The following is a 24,265-nucleotide window of genomic DNA, read 5'->3' as shown; positions in this document are numbered from 1 at the left end:
TTTAACAGTATAACAAAGTAACATATACATTTATTCTTGATTGAAGTGTGTTTTGAAACAAACTTGGTGGGCCACAGTCTAATCTTACCAACATTTAAAAAGTATATTTCTTTTCACCCTGAAATTCTATTTCAAAACATTTTTAAGGGACCAGAAAAGTGTTCTGATTTTAAGCACAGGTGCTTTCAGAGAAGGGACAGAAAACAGTGGTTTTCATTTGCCACCTATGGATAAATGGATTACTTATAGCACACTTTTGTTCTTTTCTAAATTAGTCCAACTTCTGCATCAATAAGATTTTGAGCAGACATAGTTCAAAGTCAAGGCAACGCTATCCAAATGTAACAGGAGCCAATAGTGAGGGCCCCCTAAGTGAAGCTCCGGTAGATGGGAACCCACTGACAAAGGCAATCTGTTATGGAGCAGGTTGACTCTTGACTGACCCTGTAATTAGGTGCTTAAATGAGCTAGTGTTGTGAGACACTTATTTTTCACTTAGGCGACAGTTTCTTAAGTGAATTTCTCTGGTCACACAGAGGTTAGAGATGGGTTTACAGAAATGTGCAGAACTAACACCCAAGGGCTGAATCCCAAGTTACCATAAACAAAAGTGAACTTAATAACAATCTTTTAAAATGCGCCGGCTTTTATTTGTTATTGTTCAATAAGACCTGGAATAACATCTTCAATCATTATGGCTCAGTACTTAATAGTTACGAGAGAAAGCCATGGAATCAGTAAGTTTACCCTCAGTGGTTACGTGACTCAGCTTATTCAGCACCTTTAGGCTCAATGAAATTCTTTTATAAAAATCCCAGTATTTTATGAAATCTTAGCAGAACAAATTCTTGCTGGTGTATCGCAGAGACCGAGGCAGGCTCAGCTTTTCGGAGATTGCAGCCGATGAAAATAAGGATACGTACGATGATGACAAAAGGTAAATGTTGGGAAAAAAAATGAAAATGTCATGAAACGTCCAAGGAAAGCAAGATTACAACTGGAAGGAGAGATTAGAAAAGGTTTATGAGGTTACGTCTCTTAGGGAAATGAGCTTTCTTTAGGGGTAGAATTTCGGTTGATGGGTGTAAAGGCTTCTCTGTGTGAGAAGAGATACAGAGGCAGAGAAATCAGAAAAGGCCAGAAGGCCAAGACAAGCAATTAGCAGCAGAAGAATCGGGCAGCAGTGCCAGCCACAGTTGACAACTAGGAGAGGAGGCTGGGAAGAAGTTCAAGTGGGAGGAACTAGACTGCCAGCTGCCTGCTGCAGGGACTCTGTCTTGCTCAGCATTGAGCCTTTCACATATGGCACAGCGGGTGGCACACAGTAGATGCTCAGTAAAGAGTTGTTGGATGGGCCCTGGCCAGTTTGGCTCAGCGGTTAGAGCGTTGGCCTGAGAACCAGAGAGTTCCGGGTTCGGTTCCTGCTAAGGCCACGTACCTTGGTTGCAGTTTGTCCCCACCCTGGTTGGGGTTGTGTGGGAGGCAACCACTCAACGTGTCTCTCTCACATAGGTGTTTCTCTCTCTCTCTCTTCCTCCCTCTCTCCCTCCTGCTCTATCTGAAGATAAATGCAAAAATGACCTTGGTGAGGAATAAAAAAATAAAAAGAGTTGATGGATGGATGGATGAATGAATGATTAATCAAATGTGAAGGCCAGGACTTGGTATGAGGGGTATTGGAGAAAGAGTAAACTTAAGAAAAGAGAAGGAAAGGATGCTATCAGGATTTAAGTCTGCCTCCCTGGGAGAATGCTGCTAGGGATGTCAAGAAATAGAGCCGATTTTCTTAGTGAGGAGGCTGATGTTGCAGTAACCATGGTTTCTTAAGCATGTTTTAGAACACAAATAATACCTTCTTGATAGTTTCAAATTAGAGTGTTACTGACTTTTCAGTATGTTTCCATGTAGCTTGGTGAAAAGCATTGGCAAACAAAGAATGTGATGAGGAGACAATATAAAACCCTGATCACAAATCAAGAAAGAAATGGGTTGTACCAGTGACTAAATGTCATTTTTCCTAACTTCCAGGGCCATGTTTAAATAAACCGTTGCCGTGTGGCAATGGGGTAGAAATGTCATGGTTCCTCATTTCATTTTTTTGTTTTAAGGTAACTCTCTGTTGTCTGAATGGAAGGAAATGAAAGCCCATCTAGATTGAAAATTAGACCCAAGCATCTCTTACTTTGCTAAGGCACCAAGCATATCAGGTGGTGATGGATTGACCTTTAGATAGCCCTCGTTGTGGTGCTGGACTTCTTTCATCTCACCCCTTAAAAAAAGACTATCTAATGTTACAGTAAGGGATCGGATGCACATATCTAGCTTTTTCCTGGTGAAGCTAATTTTCACTTTTATTCACTTTTTGTCTTAGAGGGAAACAAACTGTTTTCATCAGTTAGTACTATTTTATGCATTTGTGTTTCTGGTTGTGTAGGAGCTGTTAAAAACTTCCATACATTTTCTTAAATACTACTGTTTGTTAAGTAACTGATTTGAGAAGTAGTCGAAAGAAGCGGACATGAATCCCGCTCTCAAACAATCCACACCAGACAACGTAGGATATCGTTCCTGGATCAGACTCGCTTCACACCTTGGGAAAGATGAAAGTTCCACACATAAAAATGTCCATGACTGAAGGCTACAAGTGAACTGAGGAGAGCTGAGAGAGGAGAGAGAGACTATGGGACTGGCATGGCTGAGGAGCAAACTGTAGGAGGTTGGACTTGGTCCAGAGCCTGAGAAGAGGAGGAGGACGCTATTAAGGTAACAAGTAGAGGCAAAGCCTCACATGTGGGAACGAGCCAAACAGGCAGGAGGGTCAGCTAAAGAAATGTGACCAGCCCTGGTCAGTTTGGCTCAGCGGTTAGAGCGTCGACCTGCGGTCCAGAGAGACCCGGGTTCGGTTCCCGCTAAGGGCACGTACCTCGGTTGCAGTTTGTCCCCGGCCCTGGTTGGTCGTGCGGGTGGCAACCACTCGATGTGTCCCTTCACGTCGATGTTTCTCTCTCTCTCTCCCTTCCTCTCTCTCCCTCCCGCTCTATCTGTACAAAAAATGGAAGAAGTATCCTAAAGTGAGGATTAAAAAAAAGAAAAAGAAAGAAATGTGACCAAATGAATGAGGAGGGGTAGTAAACTTAGGTAAGAAAAGGAAAAAGGACTTGACTGGACATCTGGGTCTGCCCAGCCATTGGAACTGGACTTCCTTCCATAGGCATTTAGGAACTTTTGAGGGTCTAAAAGCACATTTGCTCAAAGCACGTTTCTGTCTTTGAATACTTCGACAGACTGTGCGGGTCGGGTTTGAGGCGGACAATAAGCAAAGATGTTCAGAGAAGGGCCACATCAAAATGATACGTGCCCCTAGACTCAAATGGTGAAGATGTGGAAGAAAAGAAATGTGCCAAGGAAATATTTTCACTGGCATAAAGAAGAGCTCAAATGGACACATTAAAACATTTATGTTTTCAGTTCTAAAATCATTTGTCCAGTATAAAGCTAATAGCGACACAACATTAAAGAAGAATATAATATTGATACGTACTACAACGTGAGTCTCAAAAACACAGCTTAAGTGAAAGCAGGCAGATGCAAAAGCCCATAGTGATGATTCCATCTCTATAAAATGTCCAGAAAAGGAAAATTCATAGAAACAGAAAGTATACTGATGGTTGCCTGGGGATGGGGATAGGAATGGGGAGAGGCAGCAAATGGTCACAAGGTTTTTTTGGAAATGTCCTAAAACTGGGTGATAGTGATAGTTTCACAATTCTGAAAATTTACTAAAAATCATTGAACTGAACTCTCTTACTACAGATGAAATTTATGGTATGCAAATCACACATCAATAAAGGTGTTAAGAAAAAAAAATCAGAAGGGATTGTTAAAACATAGATCTAGAGTCAAAATGACTTGGGTTTGAATCTTGGCTCGGCCAGTTGTTTGGTGCTGCGGGACTGTGTACAAGAACACAAACCCATGTCTCTCTTTTTTGAGGGGAAAACAATTCTGTTTTAATAGCAGAATATAGGGTATAGTGATAATGTTTTACGCTAATAAATTTGAGTCAGCAATGTAAAATAGAAATGTGTCTGATAGTTACTGCCTGGCATACAGAAGCTGAAAAAGAAGTACAATTGCTCTGGAAAATGACAAACCCATATCTCTATTGCATTTCCCAACAATTAGTGACTTTTACTTAAATTTAGTTTTGAGCATAATAAGCTCTCCAGTGGCTGCTTTTAAATGTGTAATTACCTAATGAAGGAGATGGACAGTTGGCTTATAATGATTTGATCTCAAAGCTGTCTTTTCTATATAATTTATATTATTGGCAAACTTTATTATTTATAAGCTATAGAAATGTGGCAACAGATCTGATTGGGAAAATGTGTTCCTCCAGATTTCATTTAATTTGATTTTGAAAAAGTTTCAGTGCACAGATGTTTTTCATTGGAAGCATCAGGAATTCATGTTTTCTTCTTCAGTTAACTGGTCTTTTGTCTGGATCCTTATTTCTCAGTGGTACTGGGCGTGACTCAGGTATTTCTGACATCACCATCTGGATGTAGTGTGTCTGCATCTCGAACAGTGTCTGCTGTCTCCTTTGCAGTTGGATTGCACCATCTAATAGGATTAGGGATGGGCCTTTATGTTAGAAAGAACAAGTGTTGCCCAGCCAGTGTGGCTCAGTGGTTGAGCATCGACCCATCATGCACCAGGAGGTCATTGGTCGATTCCCAGTCAGGGCAATGCCCAGTGGAGGTCATGCAGGAGGCGGCCGATCAATGTTCTCTCTCATCGATGTTTCTCTCTCTTCCTCTTTCTAAAATCAATAAAGAAAAATAATAAAATGAACAGAACAAGTGTTTGGGTACTAATTTTATACATAGTCAGTACATTAGTGAATCTTTTCATGTAATGATGACTATTTTTTCTTATTACATCTCAGTATAATGATGACAATTTTTTCCTTCTACATCTCAGTATAAAGAAAAAAATTGGTGTTTCATAAAATAAATGCTTAGCTAACGGGACCTCTTGCATAGCTCAGAAATGAGAAAAAAGAAACATATTTCAGTGTTTAAAAATTTTGAGTGGATAATGTCATCTGAAGAAGAATCAGAAAAAACAGAGTTGGAATCCTGATAGGCTATTTACCAAATGGGCAATACTGAACAAGTTACTTCTCTGTTCCTTGTTTTCCCTTAATTAAAGGGGAAGGGATCAGATTAGATCATTTCTAAACTCTTATTGCTCTAACATAACTAAATATTTAAAATATTTTTGCATCTATTATGCAAACATCTGTATGTTTTCTCAGTATTTAAATATTTGTATTATTGCACAAAGTCACAAAAGCCAGAAGATGAAGGTAATTTTAAGAAACAGTTTGAGGACATGTATTTTGTGGTTGTGATTGGTTGGCAGGTCAAATATTTTACAACAAACTCGGGGAATCCACAGTGTTTTCAGAAAGAATTTTTATCAGAACATGTTAGTGCATTTCTACCTTCAAAAGCAGGGGGTAAAACCAGCCATGTTTAAACACTTTGTCTTTTGAGTCAGATAGAACAGGAAGAGGCATGAACTGACCCAGTAGGATGAAAGAAAAAAAGGAGTAGACTTTTCTTTTTATAAAGGTGTTAGACTTATGCCTTCACCTATGACATTTTTTCCTTCAAACTTTTGGATCTTCTGTTTTACCTCGTTAAATGTATATTGGCTTGTTGAGAGTTTGTATTTTGTGCTGTTAACTTCAGTGTTGCTGGTCATGCAGTCTTGAATCTTGTGGCGAGTAGAGGAATAAAGTCTGCCAGCTGGCCATCTGGGATTCTACTTGCTGACTTTCTGACTCAGTAGCTTTTGCCAAAGTCTGTGTATTCCAGACAAAGAGCTAAACTCTGTGTGCCTCTTCCTTATCCCACCTGCTGTTTCTAGCATTCACATGTAGATATATCAGTACCATTTTACTCCCCAGCATCACCAAGGCTCAGAGCTTGGCATGGAAGATTGTCTTTTCCTGCCACCCTCTAGCTCTCCAGATTGTAAACAACACCTCCTCTCTTGCCACAACCTGGAACTACAGAGAGTAACAGTAAAAGTGATGTGATACCAGGGAAAACACCAGCACCTTCTCTATGTGTGCAAAGCCTGGACAGCACATTTCGGAGAATTATCTATCGGGCCATCAGAGAGCATTCTATAAATAACGTGTACTAATAAAATTTATATTTAACCCTTACATTAAAATTTTTAATTAAATTTATTGGGGTGATATTAATTTATTGGAGTGACATTTTTAATTAAATAGATTGGGGAAACATAAGAGTATATGTTTCCAGTATTTGCAGTGACATACATTAAATAAAATAGTTTTCATATTTAATAACTTGTTCTAGACTTTTTTATTATAACTAGATTAATGAATGTGTCTAAAATACATCTGTTATAATGATGGTTTAGATGACCTTTATCATTCAAAAAGTAATATAATTATGTTTATGTTTTTTCAGACCATTATCAGTCATGATTTAGCAGGACACCTTTTCTTGTCCAAGGACTATATTTTATATAGGTAACATAAATATAACTAAGCATATGATTTACCCTTTGCTAAACACTACTAAATATTGTGTATGCCCAATCTATGATATATGAAAACTTAAGAACTAATATAATAGGCATTTATTGTTATTCTTTGATATTTAGGTTGTGAATGCCAAGTCTTTCTCGGGTCCTTTTAACGTGTTGCCTGTGAAGACAAAATGGAGTAACATTGGCTTTCATATCCTTCTATTTGACTTGGAAAACCTTGTTGAACTTCTGCTGATGACTACAATCTGTGACAGTGACCCTTCCAATTCATTCAATGGTAGTGAGATCCCGAGACGAGCCAAAAGTACAGTGGAGAAGAAAACATTGACGCTGAAAAGAAATAAAACTGCCTGTGGTCCTCTCCCAGCAGAGGCACAAGCCAAGCCTGCTAGTGAAACCCCAGCCCAAGGGGATAACTCCATCACAGTTTCAGAAGAAACTGATGGCATTAAAAGGCAGAAGAAAATGAAGAGCTCCAAAAAGACACACCCTAAGCCATCCAGAAAAGTTGATGCCAACCTCATAATAGATGCAGCCAAACTGCTCCTATCTTGCCTTTTGCCCTGGGGAGTGGATAACGAGTTAGATAACCTCTGCATTAAGCATCTCAATATTTTGAAGCTTCAAGGCCCTGTCTCTTTGGGACTTGCTTCAAATGAAGATCACTTCTCACTGATGTTGCCAGGTTGGGATTTATGCAATGCTGAAATGAAAAAAGACTATTCAAAAGTAAATTTATTTTCCAATAAAGTTCTGGACTTGTCAAATAAATACACGTCTGCTCTTCCAAATCAGGCTGGGATGCCAAGAGGACTGGAAAATAATCGTGATTCTTTGCATGAGTCAAACACTCTAGTTTATTTATTGAGAAGACTATTTTTGGTTAACAAATTAGTTAACATGCCTGTAGAATTGGCACATGAAATGGATAGGTAAGACATGCCTACAGATTTTGACGATTCTTATTTGAGATAGTCTAAATAATTATCATTATTTGCTATATTCAACTCTCTAGCCTCTCTCCCTCCTTCCTTTCTTTATTCACATGAAGAATAAATATTCAACAACTCCTTTAGCTCCAAACACATTTTAGAAAATCCTTGTTTTAATTTTGGGGATTGGAGAATCATTTGAGCAATCAATTTATATTTTAAATTTTATTCATTCAACAAATATCCAGTGTTCTCATAATGTGTGCCAGGAAAGTCAGAGTGCTAGTTGCTGAATGATTAGATAGATAGATAGATAGATAGATAGATAGATAGATAGATAGATAGACAGATGATAGATAGATACAGACATACACACCTTAAAATTCATTGTAGTTGTTCTGCAGTATGAACAAAGAACATTTAAGTCAATGCCTATAATGATATATTTTATCTATCATAAACATAGAAAAATTTTGAAAATCTCATACCTCAAATCCCACCATTTAGTGTATACTTTGGAATATTAGAATAGAAGAGACTATCAGTAGCTAATTTATAGAAAATACAGTTTAGTAATAATAACTATTATTTTTTATTGTTTAATATTAGCTGGGGTAAGCCCTTTGCATACATAATTTTATTTAATATGCACAGTAAAACTGGGTTATAGGCACTATTATTTTGCTTATTGTATAGGTGACAATATCAAGGCTTATGGAGAGAAGATAATTCAGCTTCTTAGAGTCAGATTCAGGGCTGAGCACCAGTCTAATTCCAGAGCCTGATTAATTACTAACCTTGACTCTGAGTATATACCCTCTCCCACTGCTAAAAGTCAATGTAGTTTTTCTTAGTCTGATGTTAGAAGATTTCATTCAATTCACCAAATGCTTACTGAAGATGTTCTTAGCATTAGCCTATAGAAGAAATATAAATAAATTTCTCATTTGGATATGAGTTCATTTAAATGACAAAGAAAATGCAAATGAAATTTGTAGAAAACATTGAAGGTAAAGAAACTAGGGAAAATATTTGTAGTACAGGTAAGTATTATAGGTGGTGAGTGTAAAGAGAATAACTAGTGTGAGAAACCATCTAGAAAGCCTTTATAGCGAGATACTGTTTGAACTACCCAATATATGGTGGTGAATAGTCCTTGACATTTTTGTTCTTTGATAAGAGCTCAATTCAACAAATATCTGTGCTGGGCACTGTATAAATAGGCAGAGCTCCTGCCCTCAGTGAGCCTCTGGTCTGGTGGCAAAGCAAGTCCCTGGGGATTATGTAGGATTCAGTATTATGCTTCCTTCCATTATAATGCTTCTGTGCTACTGCGTTTTCCATTTTCTGTTTGTGGCCCTAATATTGAGAAAAAAGACTGGTAAATGTTAGTACTTTATTTTCTTCTTTTCATTTTAATGTTTTAAAAAAATTTCAGCTAGGCTTCTTTCACTTTTTTCTATTACTAAGAAAATTACATAGCACCTAAAGTATGGTTTTAAACAATGCAGTCAGCCTGAAAACCCAGGAGTAAATCCTGATTTTGCTGTTTAACTAGCCGTGTGGCTTTGGACTAGCAGTCACTTAACCTTGTGGGCCTTGCTTTTCCCCGTTTACAAAATGAGGTGGGTGGAGTAGGTGATCATTAAGATTTCTTCAAATTCTTAAAAACTTGGGCTGTTAACAAGTTACATTTGTTTGCCTAATTGTGATCCCACACAGCATGTGAGGGACCCAGTTACTGTTGCCAGAGGTGTTCACTCTGAGTTTGTTCCTGATTACCAAGTGCCTTAGTGTAGGATGTGTCTCGAGCCCTCTAGGGGAGATGATGGACTTTCACTGTGCCGTCTCTTAAATGGCCTTGAAATCATCCGCATAGCCCTGGCCGGTGGCTCAGTTAGTTAGAGCATCGTCCCACACACCAAAAGGTTGTGGGTTCAGTCCCCATTTGGAGGACATACGGGAGGTAACCAATCCATGTTTTACTCACGTAGATGTCTCTCTCTCTCCCCCCCATTCTCTCTAAAATTAAATAAAATAAAAATATCAGGTGAGGATTAAAAAATTGTTAGCACACATTAGTAAATTCTTTACAGAAATCTTGATTAAAACAAATTGTTGAATGGAGGTGTCAGGATTAGAGACTGCTCCTCCAATCAGTCACTGCAGATTTGATAAGCTGTTAGAGAGTATGTGTCCTTTTTCAGGAAACCAAAATAATGTACATAACATTTTTCACTCCAAATCTTTCCAACAAATCTAACCATTTCACTGTGGTTGTGAAGGTTGAGGAAATTCTTGTCTGCTTAACAATCGGGTGCATGAGGTAACTGAATTTTAAGGAACCAGCTATCTGCTCTGAGAACATCCTTGGACGGTATCTGTAAATTTCTGCTGAGTCAGTGGATTGGGGCAAGAAACTGCCTTCGTCAGGTCCTGACAGCACCTGGGGAGAATTCTTTGGCAGCAGTCAACATATTAGGATTCAAAAAAAATTTTTTTTGCATTAACCATAAAGTGTAACACCTAAAGTAGTAAGATCTCTTCCGTAAAAGTGGGTCACAAGATATTACTGGTAAACTAAGATTCACAATTCAATTGGAATTGAGGTTTTAGGTAGGAGCAATGCAGGGAAATAAGATTCATCAAAGAGATTAATATGGAAGATACTGCTAAAAATAATCTGTGTTCACTTGCCAAATGTGTTAAATTGGTCATGCATTTATATTTTAAATTTATCTTTCAACACATATTTCATACATCTTCAATAACATCCTTTAAATCTTTTTTCAACAGCTCCTTCAAAATGGAATCTGTGCATAACAAAATGAAAAGTCCTGGGAATGATATTTTGCATATTTCAAGCTTCTACAGTCATTTACGAAATGGTAAAGAAGTTACAGATATAATTCATCTGTTTCTTACCTCTGTGATATAAAATAACTAATATTTCTATAATTGGATAGCACTTCACAGTTTAGAATGAGCAATGTGTCCATTTATTGTTTAACTTAGTCTGCATTTCACATGGTTATATTTCTGTATTCTTCCAATGTTGAAATATACATGAAAAATTTTATTAAAATTAGTAACATCTTATAAGGCATGTGATGTGATGGCTTTATCAAATGATCTTTGAAATGCCTGGTGGTCTGAAACTTTCTGAAAGTCTGAAATATTTTATATCAAATTAAGGTCTTATGTGGTTTATGGGGAAGTTTATTACATCAGTATCTTTATTACCAAATAAGAGATTATCACATTAGAGAAATTTCGAGCTATTTTAGAAGTCCTATAATGGTCCTTGAAATCTGAGTGACAATCTTTCTGTTTAGATTTTCTTTTGATGCCAAAAAGCTAATTCATTTTTAAAACCTGCTTCTTCAAATCTTTGACATCTCAGTAAGTAGCAATTCTATCCTTCCAGTCATGAAGGCCAAAAATTTTGGTGTCATTTTGACTTTTCCCTTTCTCTCATACCTCAGATCTAACCTTTAAGTGATTATGCTGGTTCTACCTTCAGAATACATCCCAGATTTTGATGGCTTCTCTCCCCTACAGAACCGCTCTCATGACCCTTAGTCACCTCTCACCTTGACTACAGAAGCATACTAACCACCCCCTTTACTCCTATTTTTGTTTCCTACCCTCTATTCCCAACCAGGCAACCAGAATGATCTATTCAAAACTAAGTTAGAACCTCACACTTCTGCTTAAAAACCTTTTGGTGGCTTCTGTGTCACTGCGAATAAAAACCACAGTGCTTAGGATAGATCACAAAGCCCTATATAACCCGGCTTTTCTACCTACGTCATTGCACACTCTCCCGTCTGACCTCATCTCTTTGTCCTCATTCCCACTTCCCAGGGTCCAGCTGCACTGGCCCTTTTACTTTTTACCCAAACACGACAGGCAGGTCTCAGGGCTTTTGCACTGGCTGTTTCTCTGCCTGGGATTCTGTCTCCCCAGATTCCACTGAGGTCAGCCTGCCACCTGTCACCTCCGCCACATCCTTCAATTCCCCCTTAAATGCCTTTTCACCAATGAAGATGCCCTCTCTTCTCCCAGCACACCCTACCCCTTCCCATTTTATGGTTTTCCACAATCCTTTTCTGACATACTATATATCTTTTTTTTTTTTTTTAATTTGCCATCTACCTCTGCTAGGAAAATATAAGTTGCATAGTTTTGTTTTGTTTTATCTTTTTATGACAGCTTTGTGCACTGCTATGTCCCCAGCTCCTAGAGCAATGTCTACAAAGAACTAAGCAAATATTTTTGGCTAAGTGGATGAATAGCAAAAAGAACGGTGGTTCTGGAGATAGCTAAGGTTCAGGATCCAGTCCTGCCACTTACAACTTACTTGTGTAACTTTGGGCATGGCTTTTACTTCTTTAAAAGCTGTATTTACTACACTGGTAATATTCCAGACTCGCTGTGTATGTTGCCTCCAAAGTTGGGTAGTATATTATTGCTACACTGTAATGACCTGAACAGCAGTGCACAGGGGCCTTCACAGGGCTACTGAAAAGAATAGTTGGGATATTTAGAGTGTGAGTTTATTAATAGCTTCCAATTACTGAGTGGCTGGTCTGTTCAAAGAATTATGCTAATAATTTTGCATACATTATCTCAATTAATATATAAAGGACTCTACATAGTAGGAGGAACCATCTCTGTTTTAGCCTTAGAAAAACTGGGGGGTCAGGGAAGTTAGATGACTTAGTCATGAACAGAGGGGCCAGGGTTCCAGTTCAACTCCATCTGATTCCAAACTCCTTGCTCTTTGCATTAGGTCAGGCCACTTCTCACTTCTGTGATTCCAAGTAACATTGTCCCTATAGGGCCCCATTCTGGGTCGCCTGCCTTTGCCTTAGGTAGTCGTCCTTCTGAGGGTATTTGCCCTTGTTTTCATTTTTTATTACACAAGAAAGTGGGTTCGAATTCAAGGCACAATACAGGTGGTTTCAGAGACAGAAGAGTTGCTAACCAGAGCCCCGGAGGCCCTGTGTTCCTATGGCTGCCACAACCAAAGCAGCCTGAGCCGCTAGTGCTACTGCCGATGTGTCCCTAACGTGGAGGGTTGGTATTTATAGCCCTTAAATCCAGTTAGGTAATAAGGAAATGTGGTTTTGTGTTTTAATAATTGAAAGATAAGAGGTAGTGGGAAAGGAGGGATGTACTTCATGCTATTCATTCTATAATCAAAGCCCGAAGAGTAAAATAATACTGTGGCACTCATTCCAAAGGGTTGACAGGAACCAATACCCACTTCTGTCAGCAAGAATGGTGACTAGGTAATATTGGTAAATCTGGGATGTTTTCTTTTTATCTTTCCCCCTGTCGTTGCAGTTAATTCTTTAACTCACTGACATTGCCAGGAAAAGTTGGCTCTTGTTTCTGCCTCATATTAAAATTTAACATCACATTAAAGTGTACTGTGAAGTGCCCCAGGACGCCAGTAAGCAGTTAGAGTTGAGACCAATCCTTCGCTTTGATGGCAGAGTCACAAGGTCAACAAAAGGAGAGAGGAAGAAAGGAGAGAGATCAAAAACATTTTTCTCTTACCTGCTGTGCTCATGAAGAAATGGAAAATGTGACTTCAAAATCATAGTGCTCTATTATACTTACATGTTTTATGCACTGATCTTGGTCATTTCAAATTCACATTATATGTTCCTTCAGGAAAAGATAACGATATTAATGAGTCATAAGTTTCTTATATATATTTCTTTTGTGTTCTCAATTTACATTATATCTAATACCTTAAAGCACATTTCCCTTGACCACTAATGTAATACACACACACACATACCTATTGATATTTAAAATGGTGATTTAATGAATTACACATTGGACTAGTACTAATTTTAAAAGGTGATAGCAGAATTTCAGACATATATTATTACATTAATTTAAATAATTTTCATTTTTCTCTCCAGCCTAAGCCCTCATTGTTTTTATCTCATTTGGGGATCTCATACCTAGATAATATATTTTACCCATCAGAAAGCCTTAATTCATTGATTTTTTTACTTGGATGATAATATGTACATTTTCATTAATGAAAAGGTACTTATTAAGTGCCTTTTTGTGTAGGAAACTCCTGGACACTCTATAGATCAATTTAAATAAACCAAGCCCTCACTCACTCTAAAAATTTCACACTGAACATTAGGCAGATGGATAGAAAGGAGATTCAAGAGGGCAAATGTAAAATAAACAATACATAACAACATGAGGCAAATGTACCTATTGATCAGAGTAGTGTAGCTGGGTAAGGACAAGTCAAAGGAAGTCTTTTATATGGCTTTTGTGTAATAGATGCAATGTACGATTTCAGGAAATACTTGTATAAAGAAGGAATTATAAAATTTGGTGAATTGGGTGGGGATATTAGTCATTGCTTTTTGTTGACAAAAGAGTACAAAGATGGGTTTAAGGTATAAAGATAAATTTGATTTAGTGGGAATATGTATAATTATGAGGATGACATACAAATTAATTAATGGTTCTCAACTCTTGCTGTACATGAAAATCATCAGAGGTACTTTTACAGAGTATTAATGCCTGACCCACCCTCATCCTATTAAATTAGAATCTCTGGAAGTCTGACCCTGGGCATCGATGTTTGTGAAAAAAAATATCCCCAGGTCATTGTAATGTGCAGCTGGAGCTGAGGACCATTGGGGTGCATCCATTTTTAATATTTTTGAGATATAAATGTGTTCTATATATTTCTAGGTAAGAATGAACCCCATATACCTGAAGCTGACATTTCACTTCTGAAGCTCATTTCCTGCTGGAGGGACCAGTCTGTGCAGGTATGACTCAGCTCATGTTCGTGATGATGGAAGAGTTTCCTGCTGCTATGGTTCATTCATATGCTCCTTTACTTGAAAGTATAGTAAGTAGGTACTCTTGTCCGCACACAATGCCCTCCATCCAGGGTATTTCATTTAACAGGGCTAATGCAGAAACTAATAATGAGGGGAAAAGTGGAAAATAACATATGCAAGGGTCATCATCAAGTTCGTAGGTATGAATGGAGGGAGCTGAGGAAGGGATGTTAATGTTATCAATAACTTATTACTCACTAAAGTTTCAGTTTGTGTCTTAATGAATATCAAACTTGCAAGATGAGAACAGCTATAACTCCAATTAAAAATGGTCATTTTTGGTCACAGGAAAACAAAGAAAATGAACTTAGAATGTACTATGGGGGTTGATACGATAAAACCAAATAAATACAATTGGAGAGGTTATTGAAACTTATTACCGTGGCCTACAGTTTTCAAGATGCGTTCCCCTAGCCTAACCTCTTTGCTCATCATTCTGCCTCTATTCTTGCCACCTTGACCTTCTTTATATTTCCAGGACACACAAAGCTCCTTTCCACCTCAGGTCCTTACTGTTCTCTTGCGCTGGAATTTTCATTTTTCCATTCAGCATTTGCTCAAAAGCCAGCTCCTGAGTGAGGTCTTCCCTGATCACTCCACCTAATAGTGCCACCCACCCCACCCCATGCCTCCAGTCACCATCACATTGCCCAGTTTTATTTTACTATTTGTGTTTATTTTTAATGAAAATTATACTTTTTTTTTGCTTGCCTATCTTGTCTCCTCGCTGTTATAGCAGCATGCTGAGAGCAGGGACTTGGTCTCACTCACCCCTCTTCTACCAGTGCACCCAGAAAAACAGTACTGACAGTAGCCAGTCAGTAAATATTTGATGAATGGATGAATAGCTATGAAAAAGCCTCTGTGATAATCCAATGAACATCAGTACAAGTTGACTTTACCAGCATATTAGCAATCACCCTACAAGAGTCTATCTATTAAAGGAGTGATACTCCCCCCCCCCACCAGTAGCCAAAGAATTGAACAATGGGTGGGGGGGAATCCTTAAGAAAAAGAATTCAACAGAACATTTATCCTAAATTGCTCTAACTAAAGATCTTTTGTAGTTGTTCATTTGACCTTCAGATAAGTTTTAATGTGGTTTGGACACATTTGGACTAATGGATCTTTAAGGTTCTATGATACTAAGACCTTGTGCAAAATGCTAGGAGCAGGAAAATATTACCAGAGCATTTATGACTCACACTGTAGGAAGTCCAAGCTTCACAGTTTTCCTCTCATCTCTGCCACTAACCTGATGAATGACTCTGGAAGATATGTTGAACTTGACTATTTTCTTCATGTGTAAAGTGGGAGTGAAAATTCCCAGGCCTTCAGGAAAAACAGACTTTGCAAGTATCCATTTAAATGCTTCATTAACCCGCCCTCAAATTACTAATAAAGCCATTCATTTAAGCAGTTAGTCGAAGCGGGTTAACTTGACTCTACTTTTCAATGTATTTTAGGAGTACTAGGTGGGAAGGGAATGTTTTTGTAAGACAGCAAAATCCTACTTCAGAAGTTGAATGGGTGGGGTGTGCCTTAAGGGAGGAGGTAAGAAGGAGCATATTTTTCAGATGAATGAGTTTGTCTGGAAATTTTCTCTTTTGCTTCTCACATAAGAAACATACCTAAAATCGGAAGAAATGCTGGAAAAGCAACAGCAAGGCTTTGGGGTTGCTAATGTGCATGTTTTTGAAACTGCAGTAAAGTTCTTGGGATTTTCTAATCTAACCGCAGCGGGTGAGATTTGACATCCAAGCCTCTTGGGCAGAAGTATTGCTTTTTTAGGAGATGCTGCAAAAGACATGAAAGGGCCTTGTGAGCTGAGTGTTGGGAAATGCTTTTAAACCAGAAAATCTGGACAATGGAACTACAAGCAGGCCTCGGGGCTCTTATGAGTTTTCATAGCCCTCTGTGCTATTTCACTTTGCTGTTTCAAGGTGTTAGTAAAAAAAAAAAAAAAAAAAAGAACATTAAATTTCTAGCTGCCTGTGGCCCTGTAATACATCTAGTGATAAGTATATGGCCCAGATTTGTGGCCGTCTCTTTCTAACTAATGGATTTGTAAACCTTATTTTAAATCACTGCATAGTCCCTCATAAGAATGTAATACTTTGCATAAAACTCGCATTCAGAAGACAGCTTTATACCCACAGAGCTTTCAATCCTAGCTCAGTACTAAAATCACAAAATTTGTAAAATACGGTATAAATTCCATATTTTGTTGGGGGTAAATTGTGTCCCTATCATCTACAAAATTTATCTACTACATTTATATACTAGAGAAACTCTAATATTGATAGTTAGAAATTATCAATAAATTATACTTTCCACAGTTTACATTTTTAAAGTGTGCAGAATCTATTTCAATTCCATTAGTATTTATTTAATGCCCACTGTATACCAGATACTGTGATAATGTTATTACCTGCATATAAGCTGTATCATTTCTCTGAATTGGAACCATGATTTATTGATTTCACACTGAGCATAAAGTGTGTATTGTGAGTTTGTTTCCAACTGGGTGTGTGCCAGTCAGTATTTACTTTTTTGTGGCTCCGAGTATCCTACTCACTATGGTTAATATGTTTCATTCTGTTATTTTTACTCCCTCTGGATTTTCAATGACACTACTATTAATTATTCTTATAATATGTATATGTAGTGACAAATGTGTCAAAAAACACAAACAAAATTTAGCAGTTAAGAAATGTGGTCATGGTAATACTGGATATCAGGTTATACTACAAAGCTACAGTAATCAAAACAGCCTGGTACTGGCACAAGAACAGGCATATAGACCAGTGGAACAGAACAGAGAACCAGAAATGGACCCAAGACACTATGCTCAATTAATATTTGACAAAGGAGGCAAGAGCATACAGTGGAGTAAAGACAGCCTCTTTAATAAATGGTGTTGGGAAAATTAGACAGCTACGTATAAAAAAATTAAAGTAGACCATCAATTTACACCATACACAAGAATAAACTTAAAATGAATAAAAGACTTAAATGTGACTCATGAATCTATAAAAATCCTAGAAGAAAATGTAGGCAACAAAATTTTAGACATCATACACAGCAGAATTTTCACTGATACATTACCTAAGGCAACAGAAACAAAGGAAAAAATGAACACATGGGACTACATTAAAAGATACAATCATCAAAATGGAAAGGCAACCCACTCTAGGGAGAGCATAATTGCCAATGATATATCAGATAAGGGGTTAATTTCCAAAATATATAGAGTACTCATACAATTCAACAAAAGGAAGACAAAGAACCCAATTAAAAAATGTGCAGAGGAACTAAATAGACACCTCTCCAAAAAGGACATACAAATGGCCAAGAGACATCTGAAGAAATGCTCAACATCACTAATCATCAGAAAGATGAAAATTAAAACAACTATGAGGTATTATCTCACACCTGACAGAATGGCAGCCATCAATAAATCATCAATCAATAAGTGTTGATGAGGGTGTGGAGAAAAGGGGACTCTCGTACACTGCTGGTGGGAATGCAGACTGGTCCAGCCACTATGGTAAACAATATGGTGTTACATCAAAAAATTAAAAATTGAATTGCCATTTGATCCAGTGATCCCACTTCTAGGAATATACCCTAAGAAGCCTGAAACTCCAATCAGAAAGAATATATGTACCCCCATGTTTATAGCAGCACTATTTACAATAGCTAAGATCTTGAAACAGCCCAAGTGTCCATCAGTAGATGAGTGGATGAAAAAGCTGTGGTACATATACACAATGGAGTATTATGCTGCTGTAAGAAAGAAAGATCTCTTATCCTTTGAGATGATATAGAGGGACCTGGAAAGTATTATCCTAAGCGAAACAAGCCAAGCAGAGAAAGAAAAAACTGCATGATCTCACTTATTTGTGGAATATAATGATCATAACAGTCTGGGGAATTGGGTAGACCCAGAGATGTGGAAGTAGGGTATAGACTAACAACCCTCAGAAGAGGGGGTGATGGGAGGAGGGGAGAGACAAACCGATAGACACAGACAACAAAGCCGGGTATGGGGAGGGGGTAATGAGGAGGAGAGTGTCAATGGGGAAAAAAAGAAGAAACATCTGTAACAAAAATAAATTAATTAAAAAAAATTTTCAAAATGTGGTCATGATATATAAATCCAATAATTAGAAGTGTTAGATGAATTTACATAAATCCCTGTATATTTTTATTTTTTTATTTATTTATTTAATTTATTTATTTTTTTATCCTCGAGGACATTTTTCCAATTTTTTGTTCAGCTACAGCAGGAGGGAGAGAGAGGAAGAGAGAGAGAGAAACATCGATGTGAAAGGGGCACATCAAGTGGCTGCCACCCTTACGACCCAACCAGGGCGGGGGACAAACTGCAACCGTGGTACATGCTCTTAGTGGGAACCGAACCTGGGTCTCACTGGACCGCAGGCCAATGCTCTAACCACTGAGCAAAACCAGCCAGGGCAATCCCTGGATATTTTTAAGAAAGAATATTGAGCCAAGTTTTTTATATACTGTTATATCCAGTGGGATAGAGGATATTCTAAATCACAGTTGTGGGTGCTCCTAGAGATGATGGCGATATCAGTGAGGGGGCAGCCATCCTTCCATGGGCATGTGGCCCAGCTGCTCATTCGGAAGGACAGGCCATACTCTGGATGTACCATGGGTCTGAGGACATCCTCTAGTAGCCCTCTGAATTATAGTTATGGACAGAAGAAAGTTCCACACAGGATTCTGCGATTGGAAGCTGTCATTCTAGCCGTCTTTGGTATCACAGACTTTGTTTTATAAGTGAAAACACGAAGTCCCAGAATAGTACCTGAATTTGTCAAAGGGTGTATTTGTAGTTACTGTCAAAGTTGGGTCAGAAACTCAGGCTTTCTCATTTCTGATTTAGAGCTCTTTTACCACATCATCTGCATCTTGTAATCAGTGCTGTCAGATAAAATGTGTGACAACATTAAAGTGACATTAAGTGATATGAAATTGCTTGCGCATAATGTCGTTTGTTTCATCATAGGATATACATAAAGAAGCAGGTTCACCTATATTGTGACATAGAGTGTATATTAGTAAACATTATTTCTAATAGTTAATATACTATCACATATTTTAACATGGTAGATATTATTAGGCATGATTCATCAGTATCATAAGTAGACTGTATGTTAGATTCATGGTATGCAATAACTAACAGTGCTGAGAATCTCATCATGTGATATGCATGAATAAGCATTATGCACCTGTATCATGACAGGCAGTACTACAATGTTAGTAGACATGGTATACAGTAGTAAAACCACTTCACTCATTATCCATTTTTCATAACCTAACCAAGCATTTGCATGTGAGCATTTGAGTGGACAAGAACAGAGCAATCAATGATCAGTGATCAAGAAGCCACTCTGATACTTTTGGGAAGCTTCCTGTTTTGAAGGTCCATGGCCCAGCTCCTTCTGCCCCAGTAGTTTAGTAAGTATCTGCCATCTGCAACAGTCCTCTGAGTGTCCCTGAAGCCTAAAAGTCTCATATCTTGCCATGCCACATAATGAATATTTAGATGATAAACGCTCTGTTTTTGGCATCAACCTCTCTCCATCACCAGTCTCAGTGTTGTCCCAAAGCCCAAGTCCTAGGCATTGTATGGGTAGACTAGGATAATGCAGAGGGGGCACTGACAATTGTGGAACACAAGTCATTGGAGGGCAGGCTTTGGAGGGGGAAAGGAGCAGACACTGGATGGCTATACAAAAGGTTTAACTGTCAACCAGAGAAGGATAATAGGAAAATGTCCCAAATTCACCTCTATCAGCAGTGCCCTTCATTTTTTCTCAGTGATTCAGCACTTGTCCTTCCTTGAACTTGACCTAACTCCTGCATCTGATCTCATTTTTTTCCAGAAAGAGGCTAAGGTACACTGGCTTTTTTACTCAGGGATAAGCATGTAGAACCTTGGGACAAGGTATACAAAAAAGACATAGAAGCAAGGCTCAGCAGGCCTGTGCACCAAGTCTATGTGGAACTTGGGATTTCATATCCCAGATTCTTCATTTGAAAGATGAAGATAGTGTATTAGAGGCCCTGTGACAAGCATTCCCCTCCCCCTCCACTCAACCACAGGTCCTTGAGTCGGTATGCACAAAAATCGGAAGTTGCACCTTATATTATTTTGAGCTATATAAAGCTACATCCACATATACACAGTTTAGTGAGATTTATTATTAAAGTCCTGTCTTTAACTTTTTGTATTAAACCTAGTTGACATCAAGTGTTTCTGGCTATATAGTGCTTTAGAGCTAGCCATCGTTTGAGGAGCTAAACTTGCCTTTAAGAGCATTATGATATATTCAAATTAACTTCTTTATTTTCTAATAGAAATGAAAATACCTTGGGAGGAAGAATTTAATTTGGAACTCCTTTAAACCTTCCCCTATAATCTTTTGCATTTACAAAAGAACAGTGTGATGGTTTGGGTGCCAGTTCTCAGTATCTGCATTTTAATTATTTTAGATGTGAATCCTAATGGAATGGAACATTGCACTTTATGTGAAACCTTTCTAATCGAAATACCAGACTTTGGGTTTTGTGCAAGACCCCAAACATTTGTAATAATACTGAATATAATTTATGTGGAAACACAAACTTAACAGGTCACTGAAGCAATACAAGCTGTTCTCTTGGCGGAGGTTCAACAGCACCTGAAGACCTTGAGAAAGACACCAGTCAACAGTCAACCAAGGTCCATGACTGAGAATGAGAACTATCAGACAATGCAGACCCAGTCGAAAATGGAATGGGCCGAGGAGCTCGAGTTACAGTGCATTACAGACCATTTGTCTCTGCAAAGTAAGTGCAAAATCTATTGGCATGCCCTTTCATCAGAATGTTTTCTACTACTTAGAACTTGTGGAGAATATGAGTTCACAATATATCATTTCTGCAAAAAACCAAGCCAACTGCCCTGTTTCTAACCTATTCTGCTATCAATTTCCTCTTATAATTGTCAGATTTTTAAAGAACTTATAAATTGTATTTTAATCATTAAATATTTTCCAAAACAAAAATTTATATCATTTATAAAAAAATGTTCTGAAGTGAGGTGATTAAAAATGAAAACGGGCTTAGCAGCACTAGCTTAATGGGATGTATATTACAAGGATAGCCTGATCATAATGAGTCCTCAGTTTATTTGATACCTTGATAGTAGCCACATGCCAGATTTTTTTATTTTCTGGGAACAAGAGATGTAATATGAAATAAAACTAAACTGGTTTATAGTTGGACCATTTGCTTTTATAACACATTTTATCATTGTAACTTTATAATGGTAAAGTTTATGGTTTGTGACTAGCAAGTGCATCTAAATTTCTGCTGTAAAACAAACTTATTTTTTAGCCATTAGCTGTGACTTCAAAATACAGAGATAAAACACAGTAAACAAATAAAACAGCAAACAAAAATTTGATTTTCAAATTTACTAGTCAGCTTTTGATGAATAATTTGATTTATAATATAATTAATTGTATATTTTTGTCAGGAAAACAAGTTACAACTTTACATATTTCAGGTTGTTAAAAATTGTTAGGTACTCAAAAAAAGATTTTTTTTTTATTTGTTTGGGACTCAGAGAAATGTTGCTATGGTTAAAATGTTTAGATCTTTGGAGAGATGTCATTCTTAAAAATGCTTTGTATTTGTGTTTTTTCTTGCTATTTTTATAAGATTACTGTTTGGAGAGTGTTCTGTTAGAGAGAAGATATATAGCATAAAAAAGGCTTATTTAATGAAGGCCAAAAAATCAAAATAGAATATTTCCTGATAACAAGACTGTTACTGAGGATGGAAAATTCAATAAGTAATTTGATAAAGCTCAATGGTGATTTCAAGTCATTTGTTTGTTTGTTGTCCAGAAATTAGTTTTAATTATCTGATAAATTCACCTATTCGAAGGAGCTCCATTTTGATCATATCATATAATTGTAGTTGTATTACATATTTCAAGCAAGAAGCATAAAAATTATTTTTAAATTAATTTTTAATGACTACATTTGAGTTCTTGACTCATTTGGAGAGGCACCCATAGTGCCATTAATAGGTTTCTTCCAACTCTCCAAAGACAGCTAGTGTCATTCATCACATGCTAACACTCATTCGGTGGCATCTCTGTGCCTTATTTCTAACCTTGATTGTCTAACTTATCCATTGGCCCCGAGTCCTGTTTTCTGGGTAAGAAATGCATGGCAGGCTTATCAAGGCGGAACTTTTGGTGAGTTTTGTTGTCACATGTGTTACCCATGCTTTGAAGTTTCACCGAGGCTCTGTTCTGTCCTCAGTTAATTATTGGGTATAAGAACTATTAATATTATAACATTTAATCCTGCTGTGACTACAGACACCTAGATTTCATGTTAGATATTGACTATCTTTAGATTATTATTGAATGATCCTTTTTCAATGCTAAAAAAAAAAAAAATTAGGCTTAGTTTGTGCTAAGAACTGAAACTCAAAACTACTACAGCTATTTAATATGTTGGTTGATGAAACTTAGAATATTTTACTTAAAAGAAATACACTCACAAAATGTTGAGTATATATTTTGGGGGGAAATACTACCTGTAGGAAAATATTAACTGTGATTACAAGTAAATCAGAAACATATAGCATGAGTTGAAGAGGAAAATGTTTAAGCAATATTATACTGGATATTGGCATTGCCTTTTTCCTCTTTTTGGAAAAGACTTATTAACAACAACAATAAAAAAAACTATTCAGAGACACTTAGAAAAATGACAGAAAAAGTTTTAGACCTTTATTATAGTAGTATGTACTGCATTACTGAACGAACTTTTAAAAATAAGTAAGTTAAAAGGCTATTTTTTTATTTCAAATGTCTTGATTCAAAGGTTAAGGAGATGGTGTGGTACTATTCATTGGTGTGATTATTCCTCAAATCTTATAGGCAGATTTACTTAGCCAGGTATTATTGCAACAAAAATTACTTTACCAAGTATTCTTATGATAAATGGTTTATGTTATTTAATTTTATTAAGTCCTTGCTCACTTGTCCTATGTGCATTCCCCTCCATACCTTTAAAAACATTTTTTTTCTCTTTATTCTTAATTTAATTTTTTTATTCTTTCTTGGTTACTTCATGTATCCTTTTTGTTACTCATTTGGAAAGTAACAGATGATGGTTTTGTATGCATGGATACTTAAAAACTCCTTTTATGCCAGGGCATAGTATATTTGGTTTATTAGTATTATAGTAATATAGCAATAGATACGAAAAAATAATCACAATTACTGTGTTCTCAGTACACTCCAACACAATGCTAAGTGCTTTATAAGTGTCGTCTCACTTTTTCCTTTGATTCTTACGTAGTTCACATGAACCTCAAGTCTCCGTTTTCAGCACTTGAGTTATCTGTGCAAACAATTTTACTGTTTTTTAAATGTCTATGTTCTTGGAAATGAAGTTTCAAAGTATAGCTGAAACAAAATTACTTTCCAAGAAAGAGAAACTCCTGAGAAAGTGCCTCTATAATTGTTTTTATTTGACATACTAGTTATATATCTTCCTCATATATATTAAATAAATAATTTTTGAAAAAAGTCCATTATCATACCAGCTATCTTGAATGCCATCGGGGGTATATCTTGCACCTTGAAACATACTTTCTATTATTATCCCATTTTTTTAATGAATAAACTGGCATTTAAAAGAGAGTATGTGCCTTGTCTACAGTCAAAAATTATTAAAAACAGGGACACAAACTCAGATATCCTCTTAAACACTGTATTCTTGTCCAATAAACTGC

At 37.1% G+C, this 24,265-nt stretch overlaps 1 protein-coding gene across 1 annotated transcript in view; it reads left to right on the top strand.

Annotated features, from left to right (window-relative positions):
- WDR72 (WD repeat domain 72) overlaps positions 1 to 24,265 on the top strand; it is a 189,239-nt gene that overhangs the window by 94,751 nt on the left and 70,223 nt on the right. Inside the window, exons 15-18 of the mRNA XM_036282046.1 lie at positions 6,709 to 7,526; positions 10,323 to 10,414; positions 14,271 to 14,350; positions 21,097 to 21,292. Coding sequence (XP_036137939.1) covers positions 6,709 to 7,526; positions 10,323 to 10,414; positions 14,271 to 14,350; positions 21,097 to 21,292 — 1,186 coding nt within the window. The remainder of the gene's footprint in view (positions 1 to 6,708; positions 7,527 to 10,322; positions 10,415 to 14,270; positions 14,351 to 21,096; positions 21,293 to 24,265) is intronic.

Source organism: Molossus molossus, unplaced genomic scaffold (assembly GCF_014108415.1).
Source record: "Molossus molossus isolate mMolMol1 unplaced genomic scaffold, mMolMol1.p scaffold_m16_p_1, whole genome shotgun sequence".
In the NCBI taxonomy this organism is placed as follows: domain Eukaryota; kingdom Metazoa; phylum Chordata; class Mammalia; order Chiroptera; family Molossidae; genus Molossus; species Molossus molossus.
Note: the sequence above shows the minus strand (reverse complement) of the source record. Positions and strands in the feature narration are given on the sequence as shown.